At 37.1% G+C, this 25693-nt stretch overlaps 1 protein-coding gene across 1 annotated transcript in view; it reads right to left on the bottom strand.

The window, feature by feature from the left end:
* LOC150086938 (longistatin-like) overlaps positions 1-17976 on the bottom strand; it is a 29645-nt gene extending 11669 nt beyond the window's left edge. The window contains exons 1-2 of the mRNA XM_090371695.1: positions 17546-17976; positions 7405-7491 (exon numbers count right to left, since the gene is read on the bottom strand). Coding sequence (XP_090227821.1) covers positions 7405-7491; positions 17546-17697 — 239 coding nt within the window. The 5' untranslated portion in view covers positions 17698-17976. The remainder of the gene's footprint in view (positions 1-7404; positions 7492-17545) is intronic.
* Positions 17977-25693: the final 7717 nt, after the last annotated feature.

Below are 25693 nucleotides of genomic sequence, written 5' to 3'. Positions count from 1 at the left end.
CAAGGCATCTGTGATTAATGTTTTAAAAGCATACCACAGTTTAATTATATTCATTCTCTGTGCGATATCTACCCAGTTAATAGAGGCCATGTAGTACCTTAAGGCATCGTAATTTCCTTTTCTGAAATTAAAACCCATTCCTTTGCCTTTTACTACTGCTACCCACCTTTTACTATCCACCATAGAACTCCGTGATCACTTCCATCTACTGTCAGCCCTGTTGTCATCTGATTCATGGGTGATGATGAGGTCCAGGATATTCTTTTCTCTAGTACTTTCCCTGACATGTTGATACAAATAACAGTCATCTTGTTGATTTAAAAATTTTGTTCCCCATGTCAAGTTTCCTTCCCATTTACTCCAAACAATTAGAGGCAATTTGAAATCACCCATAAGACATTGACACTTACTTCCCCATTCCATTTGCATGTAGAGGCTTTCGTCATAATCTTCACAATCACCTGGTCTGTAGATTACTCCTACTCGCATTATACCTTTGTTTCCAACTATCTCACACCATACTGATTCTATACTAGCATGTGAAACGTCTGAATCCGGGAAAGCTTTCATCGCACTCAGGCTGCTTCTGATAAGAAGCATTACCCCACCGCCCCTTCTATCTACCCTATCCTTCCTAAATACATTATACAAGCCGTACTGAAACTCATCATCCCCAATTTCCGGGTGGCACCATGTCTCCATAAGCCCTATTATGTCCGCGTTACTTGTTTTAACCAGCAGTTCGAATTCGCTCATTTTATTGATGACACTTCTAACATTACTATATAAACAATTAAGACTTACTGTTCTTGTATATTTAACTACCCTAACACAACCTTTGAAGTTTTTTAGGCTCTCTTCCCTGGCATTAGCTACCTGCTCACTTGAAACGTTTCTGTCCCCAGAACATCTAGATAATATGTCCAGTTGGGGTAACAGATAAGAACTCTTGAGGTATGTGCAAGAGTTACTTTGACCAATATTATCAGATAAACGCATGTCAGTATTACCCACATCCCCCCTAACTAGCAGTTTCCCCTGAACTTTTAAGGTATCCTCAATAATACTGGTAAAAACTTTTGCACCACCTTTGTTTAAGTGTATTCCATCTCTACAAAACAAATTCCTTCTAACTACAAGTGTGGGCCATGCTGATAGAAATTTCTCCCCTAAAACCTTGCAGAGTCCTTCACGTCTTGAGTTAATCCACAAGGCTTTTAACATATAATCCCTCCTATCATGTCTAGCAGAATTGCAGACACATAGACATTGTGGCCTAGCTCGCGGCATTTCCTCAGCATGGTCCTGTATTTTTCCAACAAATCGTCAGATTGTGTATGTTTAATGTCATTAGTCCCCACATGAATAGTATTCTCTTTATCCCCCTTAAAATCTGACAATCTGTTTAATAGTTTTAGTTGCTCCCGGCAGACATACCCTGGTTCTACTCCACCTATCCTTATTACAAAAAATATTCCGTTTCTCTGAATGGAGTCTCCTAATAAAACAGTGTCCTTTTTAACCTACTCTAGTTTGCAGTTGGTTTTTCTGTTTTGAGGCCCGAATCAGGTGTGCATCACTTGGTAGATTGCAGGAGTCTTGAGTTCCTGACGAGCTCCCAGATGCATTATTCTCGAGGGCAAGCACCCATTTTTTCAGTGACTCAAATTGTTCCATCAGTGCACCAAATTGTAATTTAAGATCGGTGCACTCCTTACATCGATCACAAAGAAAAGAATCCCCAGGTGAGCTATGATTAGTCACCAAGTCGACCTTGGAAAACATTCCACAGGTTCCGCAACGGATTAAATCATGACTCAACCGTAAATCGCCATCGGCTATTTCCGTGTGAGTCATGATACCCTGTGACGTGCTTAAGGCAGATCTCGTAACTACCATTATAAAATTAGCTAAATATCAATGAAAATTAACTTTAAAAAAATTATATCTATAATATTATAAAAATCAAACTGTTACACGAAAACCTATAACAAAATAATCCAACAATATCTAAATAAATCAAATATTTAAAAGCAGTAATTTACAGTAATCCAATCCACTTAACTGAGGAGCCCTGACAAAGCGCGTCCGCTCACCTCGAATGACAACACTCGAATGTTGACATATCATACATATTATATTTGACATATCAAACATTCAGGAATGCAGCACAGTATATACAACTTATTGTTACTTTACATATACTGCTATGTTAGTTTTTGCTTTTAATGTTTAAACTTTTTTTCCCTGCAGTAATATGAGGATTCATGGCAACTTAGTGCAATTGAAAATATGTGGGTTCAACCTGCACCAAATTGAATTTCATTACAAATTCTGACATATATATATATATATATATATATATATATATATATTTTTTTTTTTTTTTTTTTTTGCCGTTTGAGTTTATGTGAATACTCAAACATAAATTGCTTATGTGAATATATGTTGAAGAGCTTGTAATGAAGAAAAAAAATGGGGCCCATTTCACTACTACCCCAATTTATTATTTTATCTTCATGTTTTCTTCAATTTTGAGCATTTTTTGAAAATTTATTCAACAAAATAAAAAAAAAAATTAATTTAAGTAGTGAAATTTGTAATTAGACTTTTTTTTTTTTTTTTTCTGTGATATGCTGCCAGATGCTATACAGTTTACATGCTGAGGACAGGGAGAGTATGCAATTTATTCAAAAATTTGGTAAGTGTAGGATGTAACACTGAATGCTTGGCTATATTTTTTAAAACTTCCACATTTTTTTTTTTTCCCTTGGTTATTATAGTTGACTTCATTGGTACCACTTGCCGTATTCTGTCTTTGTCCTTTATTATTGTGTTCACTGTTGACACTGACAAATCTAAATTCTGCATGATACTTGTTAATGTTTGACCATTTTCGTATATCCTTTATTTTAATTTTCTGATCCAAATCGATCGCTTTCCTTTTCTTGGTAGATTTACTAGTGCCGCTGTCACTTATTCTCTTAGTTGGCACCATAATAACGGTCAAAATGAAATTTTCTGTATTGCACAAGTGAGTTACTCTGTATCTCACTTGTGCAATTTTTGCGTGCCATGTTCGTTATTATTGATTGCTTTTTTTTTTTTTTTTTTTTTTTTTACATTTTACAATCCTAAAAAAAATAAAAAATTTGAATGAAAAAAAAATTTACGCAAGTCCGAATTTACGTAACTCGGGCTTACATAAGTCGGGGACTTACTGTATATCGGATCCCTTCATCAGCTGACATTACAATGGAATCAAATGATGCCGTGCATGGACATGTATTACAGAGTGAAGCATGCACAAGGTTGGTGAATGCTATGGCGGCAAATGTCTTTCAATGGAAGACAACGATGAAATTATTTAATTGCACATTTGTAGTGACGTAATTGACTCGCCCTCTTCTCCCATAGGCTCAAATAAATATCACTAGGAGGAAAACGTTTTTAATGTATAGAGAAATATTGAGGAGGACATCCAAGATAAGCTGTCAAAGTGTGATTAAGAATATGAACAAGCTGTTTCAAAAGGCTTGGATCAGTTGCATATATGGTTTGAAAAATGGCCAATAAAGTTTAATGCTTCTAAATGTAAGGTTATGCATTTGGGTAACAGAAATCCTGGGGTCACATATTATAAGCAATTCCAGGATTTGTCTGGAGTCTGCGTGTCTCCAGAGCATGGGAGAGGAGCTAAATGTGGTTCAAGATGAAAAAGATTTTATGATTCATTGTGACATTAAATTTTCCATGCAACGTAAACAGAGAAAAACTAGGATGGCACATGGCATTCTGTCTATGATTTATAGGGCATTTGCTAGTAGGGAGAAGAATGTCATTATTCCTCTTTACAAGGCTATGGTTAGATCAAATTTGGAATATTTGAATTTATCTTTTTATTATGGCAATACCTCTTTACAAGGCTATGGTCAGACTGAATTTGGAATACTGTATTCAGATCTGGAGACCACACCTAAAAAAAACAAAAATTCTGCAGAGGGTTCACAGAAGGGCAACCAGAAGTGGTGACGAGTTCAAAGTGCTGCACATGTGAATGGTTTAGAACATGTGGATGGCACAAACTTTGACAACCATATGTCTAAGGGGAGATCAAAATGAGGTGCATAAAGCACTGCAGGGATTGAATAAAATGAATGAGAATAACCTATCCTCCCTCATGAGTGAGACATAAACCAGGTGAGACAAATATAAAATCTCAAGGAATAATAGAAGACTGGATCTCATGAAGTTCACCTATGAGTAGCAGGTTGTTGTTGTTGTTATTTGGTTTTTAGGAGCATTAGCAACTAAGACCATATTGCTCCGGGGATATGCGGTGGTCATTCCCTGACCTTTCTGCATCCTCCGTATTTGGTGGTCACAGGCTCTAACCCTGGTCTAATCAAGAAGCGTGTGCTACGCACTGCTGCTCCTGCTCACCTGGCTACGGAGGCACCATGAGTAGCAAGCTGTTCAACATTTGAATAAATTTGCTTCTCAACCTGGTGGAGTCAATGAGTCTTTAAGTTTAAAGTAAAATTTGATGATTACCTTGGGAATGGGAATAGTCTGAATATTCTATTTATTTGGTTTTTTTAATTTTTATTTATTTATTTTTTGGCTGATGAAGAAAAAATTTCCTTCTTTACATCATTTGGTTTCAGGTCCAGCCCCTCACCCCACAGTGTTTTGTCTCTAGACTGTCTAATTTGACTAGTCAAATTAGACAGTCTAGAGACAAATATAGACTTCAGCTTCACAGAACATCAATCAGCTTTCAAGCTGTTCAAATGTTTTATAAACATGCAATCAATACTTTAATATACACATGTAACAAAGCTGCAGGTACTTTGAGGTCATTTCTAGAAATTTAAATATTAAAATTTCTTTTTATTGATTTTCATAATTAAATGTAAATTTAAGATACATTTGTTATTAAATGTAAATTCTGCAAGGTAGGCAAGTTATTGTTCAAGGAAGTCTCCATGCATTTTCATTAACTCTTCCAGGACAAACCAGTTTCTTATTACTGCTGCCGAAAATATGGGAATTAGTATTGAAATTCTTTCCCCACTTAAAATATATACAATCTAGAAAATCTGACTACGATAATGAATTTTTTTTTTTTATGTGAAACATCCTTGTGGGCACCTATTGAGTAAATGTGATCAGTCACAAAAAATGCGTCACAGAAGTAATGTCATCCGCAGCTTCTGCCCTGCCAGAGGCACTTCCCATGCTCTCACCACTAGTCTATGCCAAGCACTCACTAGTAGTGTGATTAGAGCACGGGATGCATTTTTCGTGACCAGTACAATATCTCGAGTTCTAACTTTTTAGATTTTTGAATAGCTTGATGTGACAATCATACTTCCTGCAGTTACTGATGCAAGAAGTATGACTGAAACAATACAAATATTTGTCAATAATTTATTTTTTTGCCTCGCATTTCCGTTACATTCCACTGTTAGGTGCCCCCAACAGCTGCATATGCCATTTCAACTACAAGATCAGGTACCTCAATCAATGCTGTTTTCCAGAGACATTTAGATATGCTGCAATTGCAAGTATTCGTCTCTTACTTTAGTTATCATAAATCCATTATATCTTGTCTTCCAGCTGAAATCATGAAAATTTGTGAATAATCAATAAAATATTTATTGATTTTTATTGATACAAAAGCTCTTTTATTTCATAATCAATATATAAATTTCAAAATACCTAAAAGAAACACAAAAGATGTTTCAAATAAAACCATCTACTGCGCATACTTGGCACACATGCCACTTTTTTTTTTTTTTTTTTTTTTATCAATTTTTCATTTATATTTTCCTAAAGAAAAAAAAATTATAAAAAGAGCAGTATAAGTGTAGAGATCGGAACTAACTTATGTGAAACCTTTTTTTTTTTTTTTTTTTTACAAGATTTTTCCAACTTAATACATTACTTAGAAAAAAAGTTAAGTTACACATCACCATGAATAAAAAAATTCTAATTTAACTTTGAACTTTGTAATTCATTATTATACATTTATCCATATCTGGAGATTAGTAATTAATATCAATTCCAATACAGCCTCATAATAAGAAAAGTAGAAATGTTAAAGTAGTGGGTGTTTTTTTTTTTTTTTTTTATGTTGTTAAATCATGCAGCCCTGATGCAAACATATTTAAGTGCTGCAATTATTAGTGGACTAGAAGCACATTTCTTGTTTACAGTGATTTGAAATTGCTGTTTTATTTTGCAAAAATATGGATGTAAAAAAAATAAGGTGCTTCCTGCAGATTACTGGCAAATGGGAACATTAAGAAGTATGGCACCTACATATAATTCACAACGGGATTGCATAAAAAGAAACCTGTATATATTAAAAGGAAGTTGAAACTGTAGCAAGCATAGTGGCAGACAAACATTCTTCTAAATTTGTGAAAAAAAAAAAAAAGTTTTGGATTTTTGTCTTCTTTTTTCAACAATACCAATATTTCATCCTTTCTGGATGTATTGCAATACGTACTGTATATAACTTTTTATGTGATTTAAAAAAAAAAAAAATAATCTGTCAGGTGACCTGCTACACTAAGTTGCAAAAAATTGCAAGTCACCTGACAGGTTCTTGCATTCATTTACTCTGTGAAAAACAAAAAAATATTTCAGAGAAGACTGTAGCAAAAGTTTGTCTATATTTTCGGGAGGTAGAAAAAATTTCATATTTTTAATTGCTGATTAATACATTCGCTGCTGCCTAAATGCATGAGAAATCAATGCAGAGCAATTTTTGTAATGTTGAAAAAAAATCAACATTCCTACCATTCTGAAACTTTATACATAATGGTTGAAATTTAAAAGTTAGGAATTCGATGCTAAAAGCAAACACTTACTTTTGTGCAAGGCGCACTATAGCCACAGCAGCTTGTGCACCATTAAACACCCATACCCTCCCACACACACTTTTGTGCTGAGTTGTAAATCATAACAAATCTTAAAATTTTATAACAAGTTTATTCATGTATATAATCTAACATCAACACAAGCAAAAAAACATAACTGTGTGCCAAGGCTATAATCAAAAGTAAAACATTACTGAAAAGCATGCAATCAGTTTGGCAATACTGAGTAGTTGTTAATTTCATGTGCCTTTATGTTTATGGCTCTCAGTGGCTGACACTTAAGAATGACTGCTTGTATGTGTTACAGCACAGTGCTTCAGTCCATATTGAATGCAGATATGCATTGCAGCACATCATTCCTAGTGCTGTTTTATACTTATATATGTTAATAGACAGTGAACATGTTAATGGCTAATGTGGGATTGTTATTTTCAAGCTTCACCTGTCGTGACCCACCACGTTAACATTATAAATATATTAAATTAGTAAAAATCATTATGCAATCATCTCTTACCTGAGAAAGTAAAACAGTGCTTCATTTTGAGAAAGTTCTCCTGTCTCTTGCAATTGCATTATGTTTTTGACATCAGCTTGGATATGTCTGAGGGAAAAAAATTAATTTTAAGATGTCAAAATTTTTGAATGGATAAACAAATCAATCACAAAGGAAATACAAATTTTAAATGAACCAAGAGGTACATCTTTAAGAATGTAACCCTTGCAAACAAGGGCTACATTCTTAAGGATGGAACCCATTACAGTGGACCCCACTTTATATTAATCCGTTCCAAAGACACCATTGTATTGTGAAAATATTGTAATGTTAACCCAATAAGGCATTGTTTTTTGGTAATTCGTTCCAAGCCTTTGGAAGTTGAAATTTTTGCTATATAACTAAGCTATTAATCTCTTTAAAAGGTGACTTTTATAATGGAATTTGTACATATTGATTAAAAAAATGGATTAAAACTATTGATTAAAGCACAACACAAAAATCACTTCAACTAAAGGATGCAAAAACAAAACATGCAGCCAACATGTTTACAAATACTGCTATTGACTGAGAGGAAGGACCACGTGGTCTGGTCGGAGACAATCATAAGCCCATCATAAAGTGAAATAAGTAGGTGCTGGATCATTATCATATGTTCAGGTTATAAGAATCATTTCCGAATGCCTTTGTGATATTTTTCTAATGCACATTTCTGGAGGTTGCTACCATAACACAATAAAAACAATTTGCAGTTTCCAGTTTATTGGGCTGTTCTGTTAGTGCAGTCTATTATAAAATGCATAGTAAACTCGATCTTATTGCATTTGCATTAATCAATAGCCACAATTCGGCGGGTTTCCCTTTTCACGAAATCTTCAATCATAAAAAATGAAGATAGACGATCATAAATAAATATTCCGAATTTTCTCTTCATTCCTATTTTTTAAGTTACGTAAACTTGTTACTCTGTATCTCACTTGCTTGTATCGTGTTAGTTGCAATTTGTGCATGCCGTGTTCTTTGTTATTGATTGCTTATCTTTTTTACTGTTTTAAATTTTACAACCCCCCAAAAATGTCAGTGAACAGCACATCAAGTAGTTGGTACATACATATTACAGTACATATTAATTAGGCTATGTATGTAAGCATAAATTTATTTTTATTTTGCTAACCTGTGGAAAATATTCTTTCGATTTTCACGTATCATTTAATTTTGTTAATTAATAATGTAATAAAGCGTCAATTTGTAATCTTTACCTTTATAAGCCGTGGATAATATTCCTCCTATTTTTTATCATTAGAATCTCCATTTAATAGAATTAAAATTCAGTTTGCAAACATGATCACAATGACCGGCACTTACCACATCCTATAGCGAAACGTATTTTATTATGGAGAGTCCATCGTAAGTGATATGATCGTATAGTGAACCAATCGTAAAGCGGGGGTCCACTGTATTAGGAATATAACCCTTGCCGTTTGTAAAGGCTCTATTCCTAATGATGTCTGGGAACAGCAAGAGCATGTGCTGAGGTATGTTACTTGGGTGGAAAAGTATTATTGATATTTTTACATAAAATATATTTTACTATTAGTAAAATATATTATGCAAAATTAAATAAAATTATTTATTTCAACTTACAATAGATATATTAATTACATGCTTTGTAAAATGAAATAAAATAATATAATTTACAATAAAAAAAAAAAAATGGTTATGCATACGATGACCTCAAGGTTTAAATAAAAAGAAAGTAATTTACAGTATCTGCATATAAAACAGATAATTATTCATATCATAAAATATAAATTAACTTGTGGGTCATTTCGATCCTCGTCCTCTATATGCCTACTCTATTATACCCTCTCTAATTGTAAATCTACCTAGTAAAACTACTTTCTCTAGCAATGATATTACATCAGAATCTAAACCACTCACCTTTCTCTTAGAGGATACATATACTGTATTTGGGCATTTTCTAAGGGGGGAGGGAGTATCTTATGATCTGTAAAATAGAGTACTTAATAAGAATACAGACAATGTAAGATATCAAGTGTACTCACTGAATGTACATCAAAAAATATGTGGGCAAATGAAGAGTAAAATGTGGCATATATGCATATATTCTTTCGTTGCAGATAATATTGTAGTTTTTTAAGGGGCATCAACAAAATTAGGCCACACTGCATCACTGTGTATTATGTTTGTACAAGTGTATGTTATGCTGGCTGAAAACCCCAGAATAACTTGCTGTGAAAAAACCCTACTCTTCCAGCTTGAGGCTCCAATTGAAGAGGCCTTTAAAAATTCCTGCAGTCTCTGACTCTCAGACCATTCCAAATGAGTGGAAAGTAGCAAAACCAATACAGTCACAGAGGACTGCAAATACTATATGAATTGTGGTCAGTATATAAGTATTTATAATAAAGATTACTTTTTATTAACCGAGTAGATCATTAGCATTAGTAGAGGCATATGATGCAAGAAAGCAAGCTTATGCAGCATCAGCCAAAAAAAAAAAAAAAAACCACTCCCATTTCACCCCTCCGTTCGTTCAAAATACCTGTCCAGCTGAGCCTTAACTTTATTTAGGCTATCAACTTCCACAAGGGATGGAAGTCTGTTCCACCAACCAACTATCCGCTGGATAAAGGCAAATTTCCACACATCTATCCTACATCTGTCTTTCCTCAATTTGAATTTTGAATTTGAATTAAGGCAGCTTGTCATATGTTCTCGGTGACTATCTGTCCCGCACAGCTCCTAACGTTCTTGCCATGAAAACACTGTCAATAGTGAAAATTTGTACAAATCTTCTCCCTTGCAAGTCCACTAGGTTGGCAGCAAAAAAAAAAATAAATAAATAATAACAATAAAAGAAGGGAGATAGTCAACCCTAGTTGCTTTGGGGGCCCATGTAAACTCAAGAGATTTGAGCTAATTTTAGCACAAGTAACAAATGCTTTGGTAGCAGTCCACTAATAAAGTTAGTAGTAAGACTAGCAAAATGAGTCTGGTATTTTCAAATTTATGTTTTATGAGTTGCACTAGTATTTATCTAGTTTTTAGTGTTGCATACATCTTTTCGATATATATGAGTACATATTGTGTTTAAAAAAAATTGTTAATATATTTGCATGTATAGTTTAATTTTTTTTTTTTTTTTTTTTTGTGGTCTGTGGTCTCTCTTTCAAATATAAAAACTGTCTTTGTTTCCGCCCTGAATATAAGTGGTCCATATCTGAAAAAAAGGTTTGGAAACACTGCTCAGAATAAGAATTTTTATTTAATACAGCTAATGAGAGACAGGCTTATTCCTATTCACACTGTGACCCTGGGATTACAAGTATAGACTGTTTCTAATTGTCATATTTATGCTGAATTTTTTGACTTTGGTATCAAACTGGACAAACACATTACCATTTCAAGTTCACCTTTTCTAATTTTGTCCAATCAATTGCTTTTCTGTCAGTGAAAATCTTTTCTCCATCATGAGTTTAGTCCAAAAAAAAAAAAACAATATTGCGAACTCGTAAAATGAACACTATTCAATTTTATTAAAAAAATCTGCTGACATGATACCTGATCGTGTTGCACTTGAGCAGTGTACAAAAACTAATCTTCATAAATACATTCCCCTCTCTAGTTAAAATCAGTGTGTGTTTATTTCAAAAATGCACCAATGATGAGCTCAGCCTATTCTCAGGTATATCAATGCACTTCCAAGTGATCCATTGCTCTGTGGTGTCTGACGTTTGGTGAGCTGTTCACATCTTTAAATCTAACAGCTTTTTTCAATTCAGTAGTCTTCTAATTTGAGCTAACCTTAAATCTGCATATCATATGCCATATTTCACTCTGAAGTTATTAAAAATCTCACCTTATTTCCCCTAGAAACTCATTCAGCTAGTATATTTAGGCTCCATCATTCACCTAACAATTGAAACAAAGTTTATTAGCATGTGCTTCCAAAAATTACCAAGATGGAAACCATCCTTGATTCTGTTATCCAATTGAATCTTTTCTCTGAACAGATCTCCTCTATTCCCACACTGAAGTTGATAAACAATTTGAACATTAATTATTCATTCCATGCTGAATTGTTTAATAGGAATGAAATTGTTATTGTAATCTTGCTTATTTAATCTCTTTTTATGCGTATCATTTTTAGCTTACTAATAATCTGCACTTGATTATATGACAGTCATGTAGGTCAGAAAAGTTCCAGGCTCATACATTAAATGTAAAGAAACCTGAACTCTGTTCACTCTGATCCTGAAATAAATAAATATACATCATTGAATAAAGTCATTAGTCAGTTGCAAACAATACATTGCAATAGTATTGAGTTTTATGTGCAACAGTATCAAATGCTTTCCTGAAATCCAAGTATATGATATCAAAATTATTTTTTGCATCCAGTTCCTTTGTGACCACATCGTAACATCCAATCAGATTTGTCAGACAAGATTTCCCCTTAAAAAGCCCATGCTGTCTTGTCTAGATGATGATCCTGCATTACTTTTTAACCAGTGACTCCATTATTTTCCCTGGGACAGAAGTTAAACTAACAGATCTGTAATTATTCATGTCACCCTTTGATCCCACCCTTTGTGAATTAGGGATACATTTACACATCTCCAGTCTGCAGGGACCTCACCCTGAATCCAAGGATGTTCTCATAATTATGGCTATAAGTTTGCTTACTTCCTTCGCTGCCTCCCTTAATATAATTGGTTAGATCTCATCCTCCCCAAGTGCCTTTATTATGTTTAACTTAAACAATTTCTCTTCCACTTTCCTCACACTTATTACAAAATCATTTAGCTCCCTATTACAGTTTGATAAACTTCTTGCCTCCACTTCCCTAAAGCATCCTCGTGTGTGAACGTAGCTGCAAAATACTCATTCAGTTTGCTGCCAACCCGAGCAGATCATCAACAGTCAAATCATCGATATCAAGTGGACCAATCTGATTCATCCCCTTCCTTCTACAGTTTATATAATGAGAGCTTTCTATATGATGAGAGCCCTGTCAATCAATTCGGCCCTGGAAAGATTGTGCAGGGCTCAAGGGGTAGAATTTTTTTCAGCCTGGTCTGTACTTGTTAACAGGAGAGACTGCTTCTACAGGGATGGGATACACTTAAATAGAAAGGGTGCAAGAATGTTTGCTGATGCTATCGAGGCAATGTTAGGTGGGTCGGAAAACTGCTAGATTGGGGGGATACAAGGACTAATAGATTAACAGTAGCCACTGGCAGAGGTGAAAGTGATTCTTGCACTGCTTCTATTGGAATGAGCCGCAGCCTGGAAATTAAGATGCAGGATATTTCAGAGACTGCTGGGAATCATTGGGGTACAAGTAAACACATGGGTTGTGTTAGGGTAGCTAAGAAAAAGAACAGGTGCATGTATACTTGTGTGTACACCAATGCTAGGAGTTTAGTAAATAAATTTGATGAATTTGAGGTATTGCTCAAAACATCAAAGGCAGATATGGTGGGGATTTCAGAGACGTGGTGTCACACAGATATAAGAAATGCAGAACTGGAATTTGGGGAGTACAATGTCTACAGAAAGGATAGACAGGATAGGAAGGGAGGAGGGGTTATGCTATTAGTTAAAAAACACATAAAATCCAAGGAAGTGAAGCCAGTGGACATCGCTGGACAGTGCAGTGTCGAGTCAGTTTGGTGTGACATAAGCATTGGGAGATCAAAATTGAGAGTAGGAGTGTGCTATAGGCCTAATGACTCTGATGAGTATAATAAGAAACTGTTCGGAGAAATAGAGTGGGCCAGTAAATCAGAGAGTCTTATAATGGGGGATTTTAATTTCCCAGATATTGACTGGAATTTGGGGGCTGGTCACTCACACAGTAGCAAGGCTTTTGTGGATTTATTGGATGATTGTTTTCTACATCAGCATGTTCGGGAGGCAACTAGAGGGAGTAATACTCTTGATTTGATTATCAGTAGTGATTCTTCATGCATTAAGAATCTGCAGATAAATGAACCACTTGGTGGCAGTGATCACAGTGTGCTGAAGTGGGAGTTACTCAAAGAGGTAACTACCATTAGGGGTAAAGGGAAGGGGTATTGCTTTCGTAAAGGCGACTACAATGGACTGAGACAGTATTTAAATTCTATACAGTGGGATCAACTGATGATATTGCCAACAGCAAATTCAAAATGGGAAGCATTCAAAGAACTTATCGTGGAAGCTACTAGGCTTTACATACCAACTAAGAAATATTGTTCAAGGTTTAGGCCTAAATGGTTGTCAGATGAACTAATGAGGCATATAGCAGAGAAGAAAAATGCATGGGATACATACAAATTAACACGTGACACGGACGCCTATGATAGATACAAGTTGATCTGTAACCAAGTTACAAAGGAGGTTAGGCAGGCGAAGGCAGATTACGAGAGATCCTTGGCAAGGGATGCGAAGAAAAACAGCAAAGAGTTCTTTACTTATGTAAACTCTAGAAGGAAGGGGATGAATCAGATTGGTCCACTTGAGATCGATGGGTCAACTGTTGATGACCCTGCTCTGGTAGCTAACAAACTAAATGAATATTTTGCATCGACATTCACACATGAGGAGTTATTCAGCGAGGGGAATGCCAGAGGTGTATTCAACTCTAGCAGTAAGCTAGAGAATCTTGTAATAACTGAGAGCAAAGTGGAGGAGAAATTGTTGAAGATAAACACAAGAAAGGCACCTGGGGTGGATGGGATCTATCCAGTTATATTAAAGGAGGCAGCAAAGGAGGTAAGCAAACCCTTAGCCATAATTATGAGAGCTTCCTTGGACTCAGGGGAGGTACCCATTGACTGGAGATGTGCAAATGTGACCCCAATTCACAAAGGGGGATCAAAGGCTGACACAAGTAATTATAGACCTGTGAGTTTAACTTCTGTTCCCGGAAAATTAATGGAGGCACTGGTGAAAGAAGCACTGCAGGATCATCTAGACAAGACTTCAGTTATAGCTAGGACACAGCATGGTTTTGTTAAGGGGAAGTCTTGCCTGACCAATTTGATTGGATACTATGATGCAGTCACAAAAGAACTGGATGCAGGGAATAACTTTGATATTATATACTTGGATCTTAGAAAGGCTTTTGATACTGTTGCACATGGAAGACTGCTGCACAAATTGGAGCAGTGTGGCATTGGAGGCAAGTTGCTGCTATGGATAAAGGGGTGGTTGAGGGGGAGAAGACAGAGAGTGGTAATCAATGGACACTGCTCATCGTGGACTAATGTTATTAGTGGAGTCCCTCAGGGTTCAGTATTGGGGCCTTTATTGTTTTCTGTATTTATAAATGATATTGATGATGGTATATCAGGCTTAATGTCCAAGTTTGCAGACGATACGAAGGTTGGCAGGGTTGTCAAGGACACTACTGACACTATGCTGCTGCAACAGGATTTGGAAAGGTTGAGCAGATGGGCTTCGAGGTGGCAAATGAAGTTTAACATTGACAAATGTAAAGTACTACATATGGGAAACAGCAACCCCAGAGCAACGTATCAACTCTGTGGTACTACACTGACAGTGGTAGAGAATGAAAGGGACCTGGGGGTGGTGGTGCAGGCAGATATGAAGTTCTCTGAGCAGTGCAGACGAGCTGCAAGAGTAGCTCATGGTGTATTGTCAATGATATATAGGAATTTTTCTAGCAGGGATAAGGAGGTGATTATTCCCTTGTATAAGGCAATGGTCAGGCCACACCTAGAGTACTGTATACAGGCCTGGAGGCCTCATTTCAGGAAGGATGTAGAGCTGCTGGAACGAGTACAGAGAAGGGCAACTAGATTGGTGAATGGGACAAAGGGGTTCTCTTACGAAGAAAGGCTTAAGTTTTGCAAATTACAGTGTCTGGAAACTAGGCACCAGCGAGGTGATCTGATAGAGGTGTATAAAGCCTTGAATGGTTTAAGCATGCTCAATGCTGATGGGATTCTTCCTCTAGCTCAGAAAAATCACCTGAGAGGGCATAAATTCAAATTGAGGAAAGACAGATGTAGGATAGACGTGCGGAAATTCGCCTTTAGCCAGCGGGTGGTTGGTGGGTGGAACAGACTTCCATCCCTTGTCGTGGAAGTTGATAGCCTAAATAAGTTTAAGGCTCAGCTGGACAGGTATTTCGAACGAACAGAGGGGTGAAGTGGAAGTGGTTATTTTTATTTATTTATGTTACTTTTTTTTTTTTTTTTTTTTTTTTCTTGGCTGATGCTGCATAAGCTTGCTTTCTTGCATCAAATGCCTCTACTAATGCTAATGCTAATGCTAATGCTAATATAAGTAAAGAAGTCTTTGCTACTTTTCTTTGCATCCTTTGCCAGAGATTTCTCATAATCTGCCTTTGCTTGCCTAAACTCCTTTGTAACTTGATTTCAGACTAGTTTATATCTACAATAGGCTTCTGTGTCAATCAATAATTCATGTGCATCCCATGCATTTTTCTTCTCTGTCACAAGTCTCGTTACTTTATCTGACATCGATTTAAGCCTAAACTTTCAACAGTATTTCTTAATGGTATGAAAAGCTTAGTAGTTTCCAAAATTAATTCCTTGAATGCTTCCCATACAGCATTTGCTGTTGGTAACATCATCAGTTGATCCCACTGTACAGAATTTAAAAACTGTCTGAGACCACTGTAGTCACCTTTACAAAAGCAAAAGTCCTTCCCTTCACCCTTGATGATAGTTACATCTTTAAGTGAATCCCACATCAATTCACTGTGATCACTGCCACCTAGTGGTTCCTTTATCTGCAGATTCTTAATGCATCAATAATCACTGCTGATAATCAGATCAAGAGTATTATCCCTTCTGGTTGTCCCCCCTCAAACATGTTGCTGTAGAAAACATTCCTCCAATAAACCCACAAAATTCTTGCTAGTGTGCGAGTAACCAACTCAAAAGTTCAAGTCAATATTAGAAAAGTTAAAATCTCCCATTATAAGGCTTTGTTTGTTATTATTTGTTTGTTATTTGATTTTTAGGAGCATTAGCAACTAAGGCCATATTGCTCTGGGATATGCGGTGGTCATTCCCTGACCTTTCCGCATCCTCCGTATTTGGTGGTGATGGGCTCGAACCCCGGTCTAATCAAGAAGTGTGTGCTACGCACTGCTGCTCCTTCCCACCTGGCTATGGAGACACCTCCCACTATAAGGTATTCTGATTTACTGGCCCACTCAATTTCTTTGTACAATTGTATATATATATATATATATATGTTTATTTATGTTAGGATTAAAGTGCTCTCCTTGCATGGTAATGTACTTCTACATTATTGCCTAAGGAGAGTATTCTTTTGTAAAATTGTTGGTAAATATTCAGCACCATCGTAAATACTGTAGTTTTGCTAACGCTGACAGTAGCAGTTCAATTGTTACTAGGTAATATCTAGTCAGAACTAGGACTGTTCTGACTAGATATCTCCTTGAGTTGCATCAATAACCTCTTCTTCACCACAACAGTTTCATAGGTTCTGTTTCATTTTTTGAAAAGGAAAAAAATTGGTGGCATGGGGGGGCGGGTACGAATTTGTGGTAACACAATATTGTGTTCAGTGAGCTTGATCTATGAGAAATGAGAGGGTCAGAGCCAGACCAAGGTATTTCCACACCCCGGGCAGATTGATTTTTTGGTGCCCTTTTACTAAGGATATATATATATATATTTCTTGCCTCATTGTGCCTCGGGCAAGGGCCCTATTAGCACGGGCCTTAATTTGCACCGGTGCAGGTATTAGGAAACAATTTCAACATTTCACTGCCCACCATTATAGATGCTTTTGCCGAATTGTCTTTCTAGATATCTTCCCATATTTACGGCGGCACTTTTGAGAAATGAATGTATTGTGCACAATATCACAATGGCTAAACAAAACTTCTAGCATCACTTTCCTCATGTTTTTAAACGAAATTTTGTTGATCGCTGCGAATGAGGTGATTCAATTTTTTTATTTATTTATTATTATTTTTTTGTTTTTGTTTTTTTATGAACTACACAATACAATCTAAGCCAGAAGGCTGAGAAGCGATTTTTTTTATGGACTGTAGAGCAAACAGCCTGTCTCGACCTCAAGGTTGGATTCTAAGAACAACACATTATCACAGGCAGAATTTACTTACGCCAAGTCTCTGACGATCTCCGATGCTCCCCATTTCTGCCGTATTTCCCGTAGCACCTCTTCGTTGCCTTGACCTTCAGTACTTCCTGCAACCAGCGAAGACAAACATACTAAGTAAGCAAACAAAAAAGAATAACAATAGGTCAATGGCATTCTAACTTTAGCAATGCCAATTTTGGGATATACCTATAATGACTACAGATTTAAATGTACGTACACTCGCTGAGTACTGTGTACGAAGAATAACTATTATCAAGCGAGTTACACATGCGTTCCTTACTTATAAAATGCAGCCACACAAACAACGACTCGTGTATTAGTACCTGTACATAAAACTTTGGAAACGCCTAATAACAGTACAGGAACTCCCCGACTTACGTAAGCGTTGCGTTCCGCGGAATGCTACGTATGTCAGATTTTACACAAGTCGAAATTTCCATGTTTGTGCAGCAGTCGCAACTGTGCTCGCTAAATTGATTGAATCAAAAAAGAAATGTTCGACGAGCACGTAAATAGAATTATTTATTGTATTTATTCAATTTTTTATCTCATGCGCAGGAAAAATTACTAAAGCGTGCAATTTTAAAAAATCAAAATTATAAAATTACAAAAAAATTTTATACAGTACAAAAAAAGAGAGGAGACAGGCATAATGTCAGTAAGTTTTAACTCTCGAGCATCGTTGCCAGAATCGACGTCTTCAGCTGATAAGTACGCCACTGCGGAGGTTGAGGGCTGTGGAGATTTAGAAGGTGTCAGTCTCTCAACCTTACGAAAAAACACATTAATGAATGACTTGATGGTGGCTTTTTAGTTTTCATCGTAGATTTCTTTGTAGCGGGCAAGCATATCATTCACCCCTCTGGTTTAACTTTTAAGAATCGTTCGCTGTCAGGATCCATCTTCGCAAACCTCGCCATTCCCGATGCAATTTCACGAAATGACATTGCCATCTCTCTGGTGATGACGTGCTCCGGCTTTTCATTTCGTTCATTTTGAGCTTCGTCAGCATTTTCTTCTTTCAATATCGCTGCCTGCAAGTAAATAAGTTATTTGTTATATAATTCCTTCTCTTCTTTCTCTATTGACTCCTCCATGTCTTTGGCATGAAACCTCCAACTGAAGTAGCTCTGCAAACTTTACAATATCATCTGTAATTCTTCATATGATTCGTCTTTTTCAAATCCTTTGAAGCCTTTTACGTGCCGAACATTCTGGCAAGAGACCAGAATGCTCGGCTACCATTAGGGCAGGAAGCAAGTTTTCTACTCTTAGCCTGTTCAAACTCTAGTTTGGACTGATTAATAACTGCTTTACAGTTGTTGCGAGCTTTGGTGTAGGCAGAAAATGAAACTGAAGAATTAGAAACAAGCCAATTACGATATGCAACATTCTTTTCTTGAACAGCCTTAGCACATTTATTGGAAAACCAAGGTTTAGATAAAGGACGAGATTTTAAAGAGGAGTGTGGGATAAAGGATTCCATTCCTGCAAGAATAATTTCACTGACACGATCTGAACAAACGTTGACATCAGAAGGTTTGAAACAGTAATCCGACCAAGGAAAAGAAGAAAAGAAGTCTCGCAGGTCATCCCATTTTGCATTCTTGTAATGCCAAACAACACGAGGTTGGGAATAACCATGAGATAAAGGTTCCATTGGAAAAGAGACAATCACCAAGTTGTGATCTGAAGTGCCTAAAGGACCATTCACTTCGACCGTGTACTTAGAAGGGTTGTTTGTGAGAAAAAGATCAAGCATATTGGCTGTATGATTAGGATTGTCCGGTATTCTTGTAGGTAAATGAACAACCTGTGCAAGGTCATTAGTAATTACAAAAGCCTCAGCATCTCGACCAGCTGGGTCGGTGTGACTAGAAAACGGAAGCCAGCTGGAGTTGTGAACATTAAAATCACCAAGGAAAATTACCTCACTGTTAGGAAAGTTGGACTGGAGAAAGTCAAGTTGCAAAGAGAGGAAGTCAAAGAGCTCCAAGTGATTAGTGGAGTTGGGAGAAAGGTAAAGACAACAGATGAATTTGACACAATGAGGTAGAGAGATTTTAAGCCAGAGAAGATCAAAGAGAGGAGATTACAAATTGCTAAGTCTCTGACAGGGAATATCAGAACGGACATATGCACAAGTACCACCTTTGAGGCGATAAGAATCATACAGCGAATAATTTGGGCATCTGAGATGAGCAGTAGTTGAATCAACCGATAACTGAGATTCTGTCATAAAATGTACATGGGATTTGGCAGATTGCAAGTGGAAATGGACATCATTGAGATTAGAGTTGAGACCACGTATATTTGTGAAATGAATTAGGAAGTGCTTGGGAGGTTTAGATCTTTTCGCAGATAAGCTTGCTCTATTAATTTGACAATTCATGGTGTATTCAATAGTAAGAAAAAGTGGGTGGGACATGCTGTATGAAGTAATGAAATTTTTGGATATGGCGTACACATGGTAAGAATATACCCAGATCCTTGACATAACGTGGCCTCGACAATGCTGTCCGCTTACACACTACTCTGACTCCCTCCAGTCACTATCTGGCAGAGTAGAGGCAGCAAGATCCAGAAGCCTCCTAGAGAGTTACCAATAGGTTCGGTCCGGTGTACTAACTAGCGGCTGGCCTGCGAACACCGTTTTAGAGCTGTACCCTCGAAATGTAAGGAATATTGGATCTCGCCACGATGTTCATCATAACCTCAAAAGTCATCAATCATGCTGCATGATGGAAGAGGTGGGGAAGGGTTGACCGGCACTTAGCTCTAGAGACTAAACATGGGTTCCACCACTTCAAGCCTTCAATAAGCAAAGTGGTGGTGTTGCACCGGTTGATGAGAGTCATCTACCACCTAGTTACGCCTGGTAACAGAGGGGCGGCGTTCCTCCATGTGGTGTGGGCGCCACACCTCGACCCCTGCTTACATTGGTTCATACCTGGGTGGTCATCCACCATGTACTTGTGCATGGAGGTTATACCCAGGATTACTAACAGTCCCACCATCTTGAAGGTGCAAGCAGAGGATTTGACTGTCACAGACCATCCGGACTTCGCCAAAATTGGGTCCACTTGACTTGAGCGTCACCCGAATATCAGTTCCATCAGCGTTTTAGACTCCCAGGTAACAAGTACAGCTTGTCTGGCATATCTGAGAGAATGTCTGTGACAATCTCAAGGCTTGAACTTATTAAACCACCCGTTGCTTGCCACAAACTTGAGTTGGGATTCGCCGTACTTATCTTTAATATCTTTATAAATACTTGTTGCTTTTGCTTGAATGGTCATTAGACTCAGGGGAACTTGCTTCTGAATCTGATTTTCCACGATTTTATTAATAGCTGTTCCATCTTCGATATAGCACCTGAACGCTGTTTGGTGGTCACTGTTGATCTCAATCTCAGTCTTTTCGTACTTCGTACCTTCATTTTTAAATCAATTTGGTTTCGTGTCCTGGCACTACCACCACCTGCACCTTCCGTTGGTCGCATTTCCTTCATCATTGTAATACGTAAACAGGAATGAAGAGAAGTTTCGGAAAAATTGTTTTTTATATGATTGAAGATTTCAGTGAAGGGGAGCACATGTCACCATAATAGCGCAAAAACTCACATAATTGCAGTTATCGGTATTATCGCAAATGCGATCGAACAAGTTTACTACCCGTTTATAATTAGATGCACTAACAGAAAAGCCCAATAAACGGGAAAGTGCATATTGTTTTTTGGTCGTTACCTACAGAAACTTCCTTTAGAAATATATCACAACAAAGTTGTTCAAATTTGATTCTTATAACAGGAACATAAAATAACGATGAAAGAGTGGTGCAATTTCCATTATAAATATGACCTTTTAGAGAAATAAAAAGCTAATTGTATTTTTATTGTACAATAAAGATTTCTTCTTAGTTATACAGTATAGCGAAATTTTCAACTTCCAAGGACTTGGAACGCATTAAAAAAAAGTGCTATTGGGTTCATATTACGACATTTTCACGATACTTCCATTTATTCCTACGGGATGCAAAATACGTTTCCACGATTTTTTTAAGTTTGCACTGGCTGGCAAAAACTTACGTAAAGTCAAATTTCCGTAAGCCGAGTATTACGTAAGTCAGGGAGTTACTGTATACAAGCGTAGCACAATTGTGAAACCTAACGTATTCTATTAAAAATGTTTCAAAAAGTCAAAAATTATTGCAATAGGCAAGAAAAGGAGCAAATCTATGCAGACCCGATGACAGACCGAGTGCTAAATAACTGCGACTCAGTGAGGAATATTCAAGTGATATGGTTTATTAGAAATAATAATAATTATTATTATTTTTATTAATTCTCCCTGATTGGGGGTTCCACCTCGCGACCGGTATTGCTACCAAGTACACGGGATGGTCGATGTTTTCAAATCAAATTATTATATTAGGGCCATCCGTAATTTTTTACATTCTGGGGAAAAAAGAACTTGCTATCTACGCCTGTGACCGACTAACTCAGCCACAGAATGAAAAAAGGCCTATTAAAGTTCCTCGCGTCATCGACGGAATTCGAACCTGGGCCTTTTCAATCCGGTGTGGGGAAGACGATTGTTGGTGTTATTTGGTTTTTAGGAGCATTAGCAACTAAGGCCATATTGCTCCAGGAATATGCGGTGGTCATTTCTTGACTTTTCCGCATCCTCCGTATTTGGTGGTCATGGGCTCGAACACCCGTCTAATCAAGAAGCATGTGCTACGCACTGCTGCTCCTGCCCACCTGGCTACGGAGACGCCCCGGGGAAGACGGTGACGATACCACTGTGCTACCCGTGCAGACGGCTGATGTTATGTCTGGTGTTACTGTTGGTCGAGGAACTCTCTGACTGTCCTACAGGTGTTCAGGATTGCGACTTTCTGGAGTTCCTTGTATGTGTCGCAAGGGAGACCTATTGCCACTAGGCTGTTATATAGGGTATTTGGCACCATACCGGTGGTTGACACGATGATCGGGATGGTCGTTACTTGTTGCTTATGTCACATCCCTTTGATCTCCTGTCTTAGGTTCGTCTATTTCCTGATTTTTATCTCTTGGGTTTTCTGCAGGTTGCCAGTGTTGGGCCGCTATGTCATTCAGACAGGTAGCCTTTTCCTCCTTGTCTACAATGGTTATGTCCGGTCTGTTGTGTGGGATTGTCTTATCCGTTATTATGGCCCAATTCCAGTACAGCTTGTGGGTTGGAGTCTCTAGTACCAGTGGTGTATTCGGGCCGGAACGCACCGGAACAACTTCTGGTACTTTTTTTCTAAATGTCATAATAGAAAATCATTAAATTTATCCACCTAATATGAAACAATGGCATAATCAAAAGGGAAGAAGAAATATCTATTTTACTGATTACTACTTGCAACATTGCTACTTATATATTATTGTAATTATATATTAATTGCAATAATATATAATTATATATATCTTATATATATTATATACATAATTATATATATCTTTAAAATTAATAGATTTCTTTAAAAATTTATTTAGAAACAAAATTATAAAGTTCGCAATGAAACTTGAACGTTTCTTACTAAAGTACGATGTGTTAGATAAAAAGATCCAACGAATGAGATACAGGTAATTCTCGACTTTACGAGTTAATTCGTTCCTAGCGCGCGCTCGTAAAGCGAAAACACGTAAAGCGGGAATTTATATCCCATAGACATAATGTTAAAAATAGGAGTTACGTTATCAACAACGAAATTAGTTTGTTTAAACAATGATTGATTTAAGCAAAGAAATGAAAACATAACCTGTAAAATAAAACAAATTATAATAATAAAGAAATTATTTATGACTTACAAATGTTAAAGAATTTTTATTCTTCATCATCATCATCGACTAAATGAACACCCGTTGATCGCTCATTATTGTGGCTCGCACTCGTTGGTTTGTTGCACAAGGAGTCATCTTCTTCAGAAATTCTTCAAGAGGCGTTTATTTCCAAGATAATCTTCTCTTTTCTTTATAAATTTCAATAGCATGCATAAGCATTTTTTAGCGGAACGCACAAATTGCAACTAACACGATTTGCGCGGAGTAGCAAGTTTACGAAGCTTAAAAAAAAGAATGAAGAGAAGATTCTGGTCGTGGAATGAATTGCCAAAAAACAATGTGTTATTGGGTTCACATTACGATATTTTCGCGATACGATGGTAACGGATTAATGTCGTAAAGCAGGGTACACTGTATTGTATAGCTACACGCGTGGTTTGAAATTCGGTATTTATGACTGTTTAACATTCATTTTTTGCTATTAATGTTCATATTTTCGATTTTGTTGATACTTAGGTTACTTTAAAAAAAAAAAAACTCGTAAACCTGGGAACTCATAAAGCGAGAACTGCCTGTATACTGTGATGCGTGAGAACGCTGCATTTTGATTCGCCATGAGCTGAATGCTTGAACTGGTTGTTCTATGAACCGTGAGTCTGAAGTCTGATTCAGTTACTGTACAGTCGATGTGGCGTTATCATATAGTCTTCTGGAGAACGAGAATTCCGGTACTATTTTTTTTAGCAATACACCTCTGTCTAGTACTACCTGTGGTTTGTACTTGTAGCTCGGTACACTTTCTCTGATCAACTGGTGTTTTCTTGCTAGCTTCTGGTGTATTATCCTGGCTACCTTGTCGTGTCTACGAGTGTACTCAGTCTTGGTGATCACTTGTGCATCCCGCGGCGATGTGTTGGATCGTTTCTGAGGCCAGGTGGCATCGCGACATGTGTTATCGTTCACTTCGGGCTCCTTGATGATGTATTTTCTATAGTTTCTGGTGTTGATTACGTGGTCTTGGATGGCGAGCCAGAATCCTTCAGTCTCGGGGATGAGCTCCCCGCTCATGAGCCAGGCATTGGAGGCAATTTTATCTATATGATCTTGATGAAACTCATTGTAGTGTATACCATGTCGTGTCTTCTTTGGCCATGTTTCTAGCTTCTTTTGTGCCATCTAGGTGGGAGGGGGATCCTCGCTTAAGTTGAGTGGGGTATACCACTTATCTATCTTCCTTATGGCCTGGTGGAGTGGTGCTGCGTTGTTCTCGAAGTAAACCTTCAGGTTAACTATCGCTGTTTTCTGTTGCTCTATCAGGCCCCTTCCTCCCTCTTTCCAAGCTATTGTTAGTTCTCCACTGCTGACTTTGGGTGGTGACTCTTGGTGATCATTGTCCTTGATTTCGAATGATATCATCTAGCTCGGTGTTAGTCCAATCTATGACCCCGAAGATGTATGTTAGTACTGGAGCTGCATAGGTCCTTATGGCTTTAACTGTGTTCCCTCCATTCATCTTTGCTTTCAGCAGGCTTCTGAGTCTCTAATGGTATTTTTCTGTCTGTCAGGCCTTGATTTCCATGTGCTGTAACTGCTGAGCCTGCATTATTCCGAAGTATTTGCAGGACTCTCCCTCTGTCGTGGTTTCGATCTCTTTACAAGTCTGCAGCTGGTAGTTTCGGTTGACTAATTTTCCATTTTGCAGTCGTTGGGTTTTGCATTTGTCTAGACCAAATTCAATCCTAATATCATTGCTGAATTCTTCGGTGATCCGGAGTAGTCGCTGTAGTTGTTTCTCGGTTGCCGCTGCTGCTGCTGCTGCTGCCGCTCATTTTGCAAGGCCAGGATTACAAGCAAAATGGCATCATAGGTCTTCAATTCTGATGTAAACCACAACGATTAAAAAAGGGAGGGAGTATTTTGAAAATTGGGAACTTTGTAGTTGACATCATGAAGACGAGAAATTAAAAAAAAAAAAAACTGAATCGAAAACAGAAATTTATAAAAGATAAAACTTATTGGGTTAACCCAAGTAAAGGTATAGAGATTTGAAAACATAGTATAAAGCAATGGCGGCCAGTGACTCTGATGTGTGGAAGTGCTGCTTTTTAAAGTTACATTAAATTGTCTTGGTTATAAGACATGTAGACATAGATAGTAATAATAATAATAAGCAAATTAAAAATGCTGTAAATCATTAACTGGACACTTACCATTAACAGATTTAGGTGATCTTGAAATTTTATTTAAAAATAAAATCCATTCTTCGGTTTATATTTGTTGAAAATAGATTAATAATGCTTTCATTCAAGTTTGGTGCATTGTTGACATTGATATAAT

This window comes from Mastigoproctus giganteus, chromosome 4, assembly GCF_048544385.1.
Source record: "Mastigoproctus giganteus isolate SK-2022 chromosome 4, ASM4854438v1, whole genome shotgun sequence".
In the NCBI taxonomy this organism is placed as follows: Eukaryota; Metazoa; Arthropoda; class Arachnida; order Uropygi; family Thelyphonidae; genus Mastigoproctus; species Mastigoproctus giganteus.
Note: the sequence above shows the minus strand (reverse complement) of the source record. Positions and strands in the feature narration are given on the sequence as shown.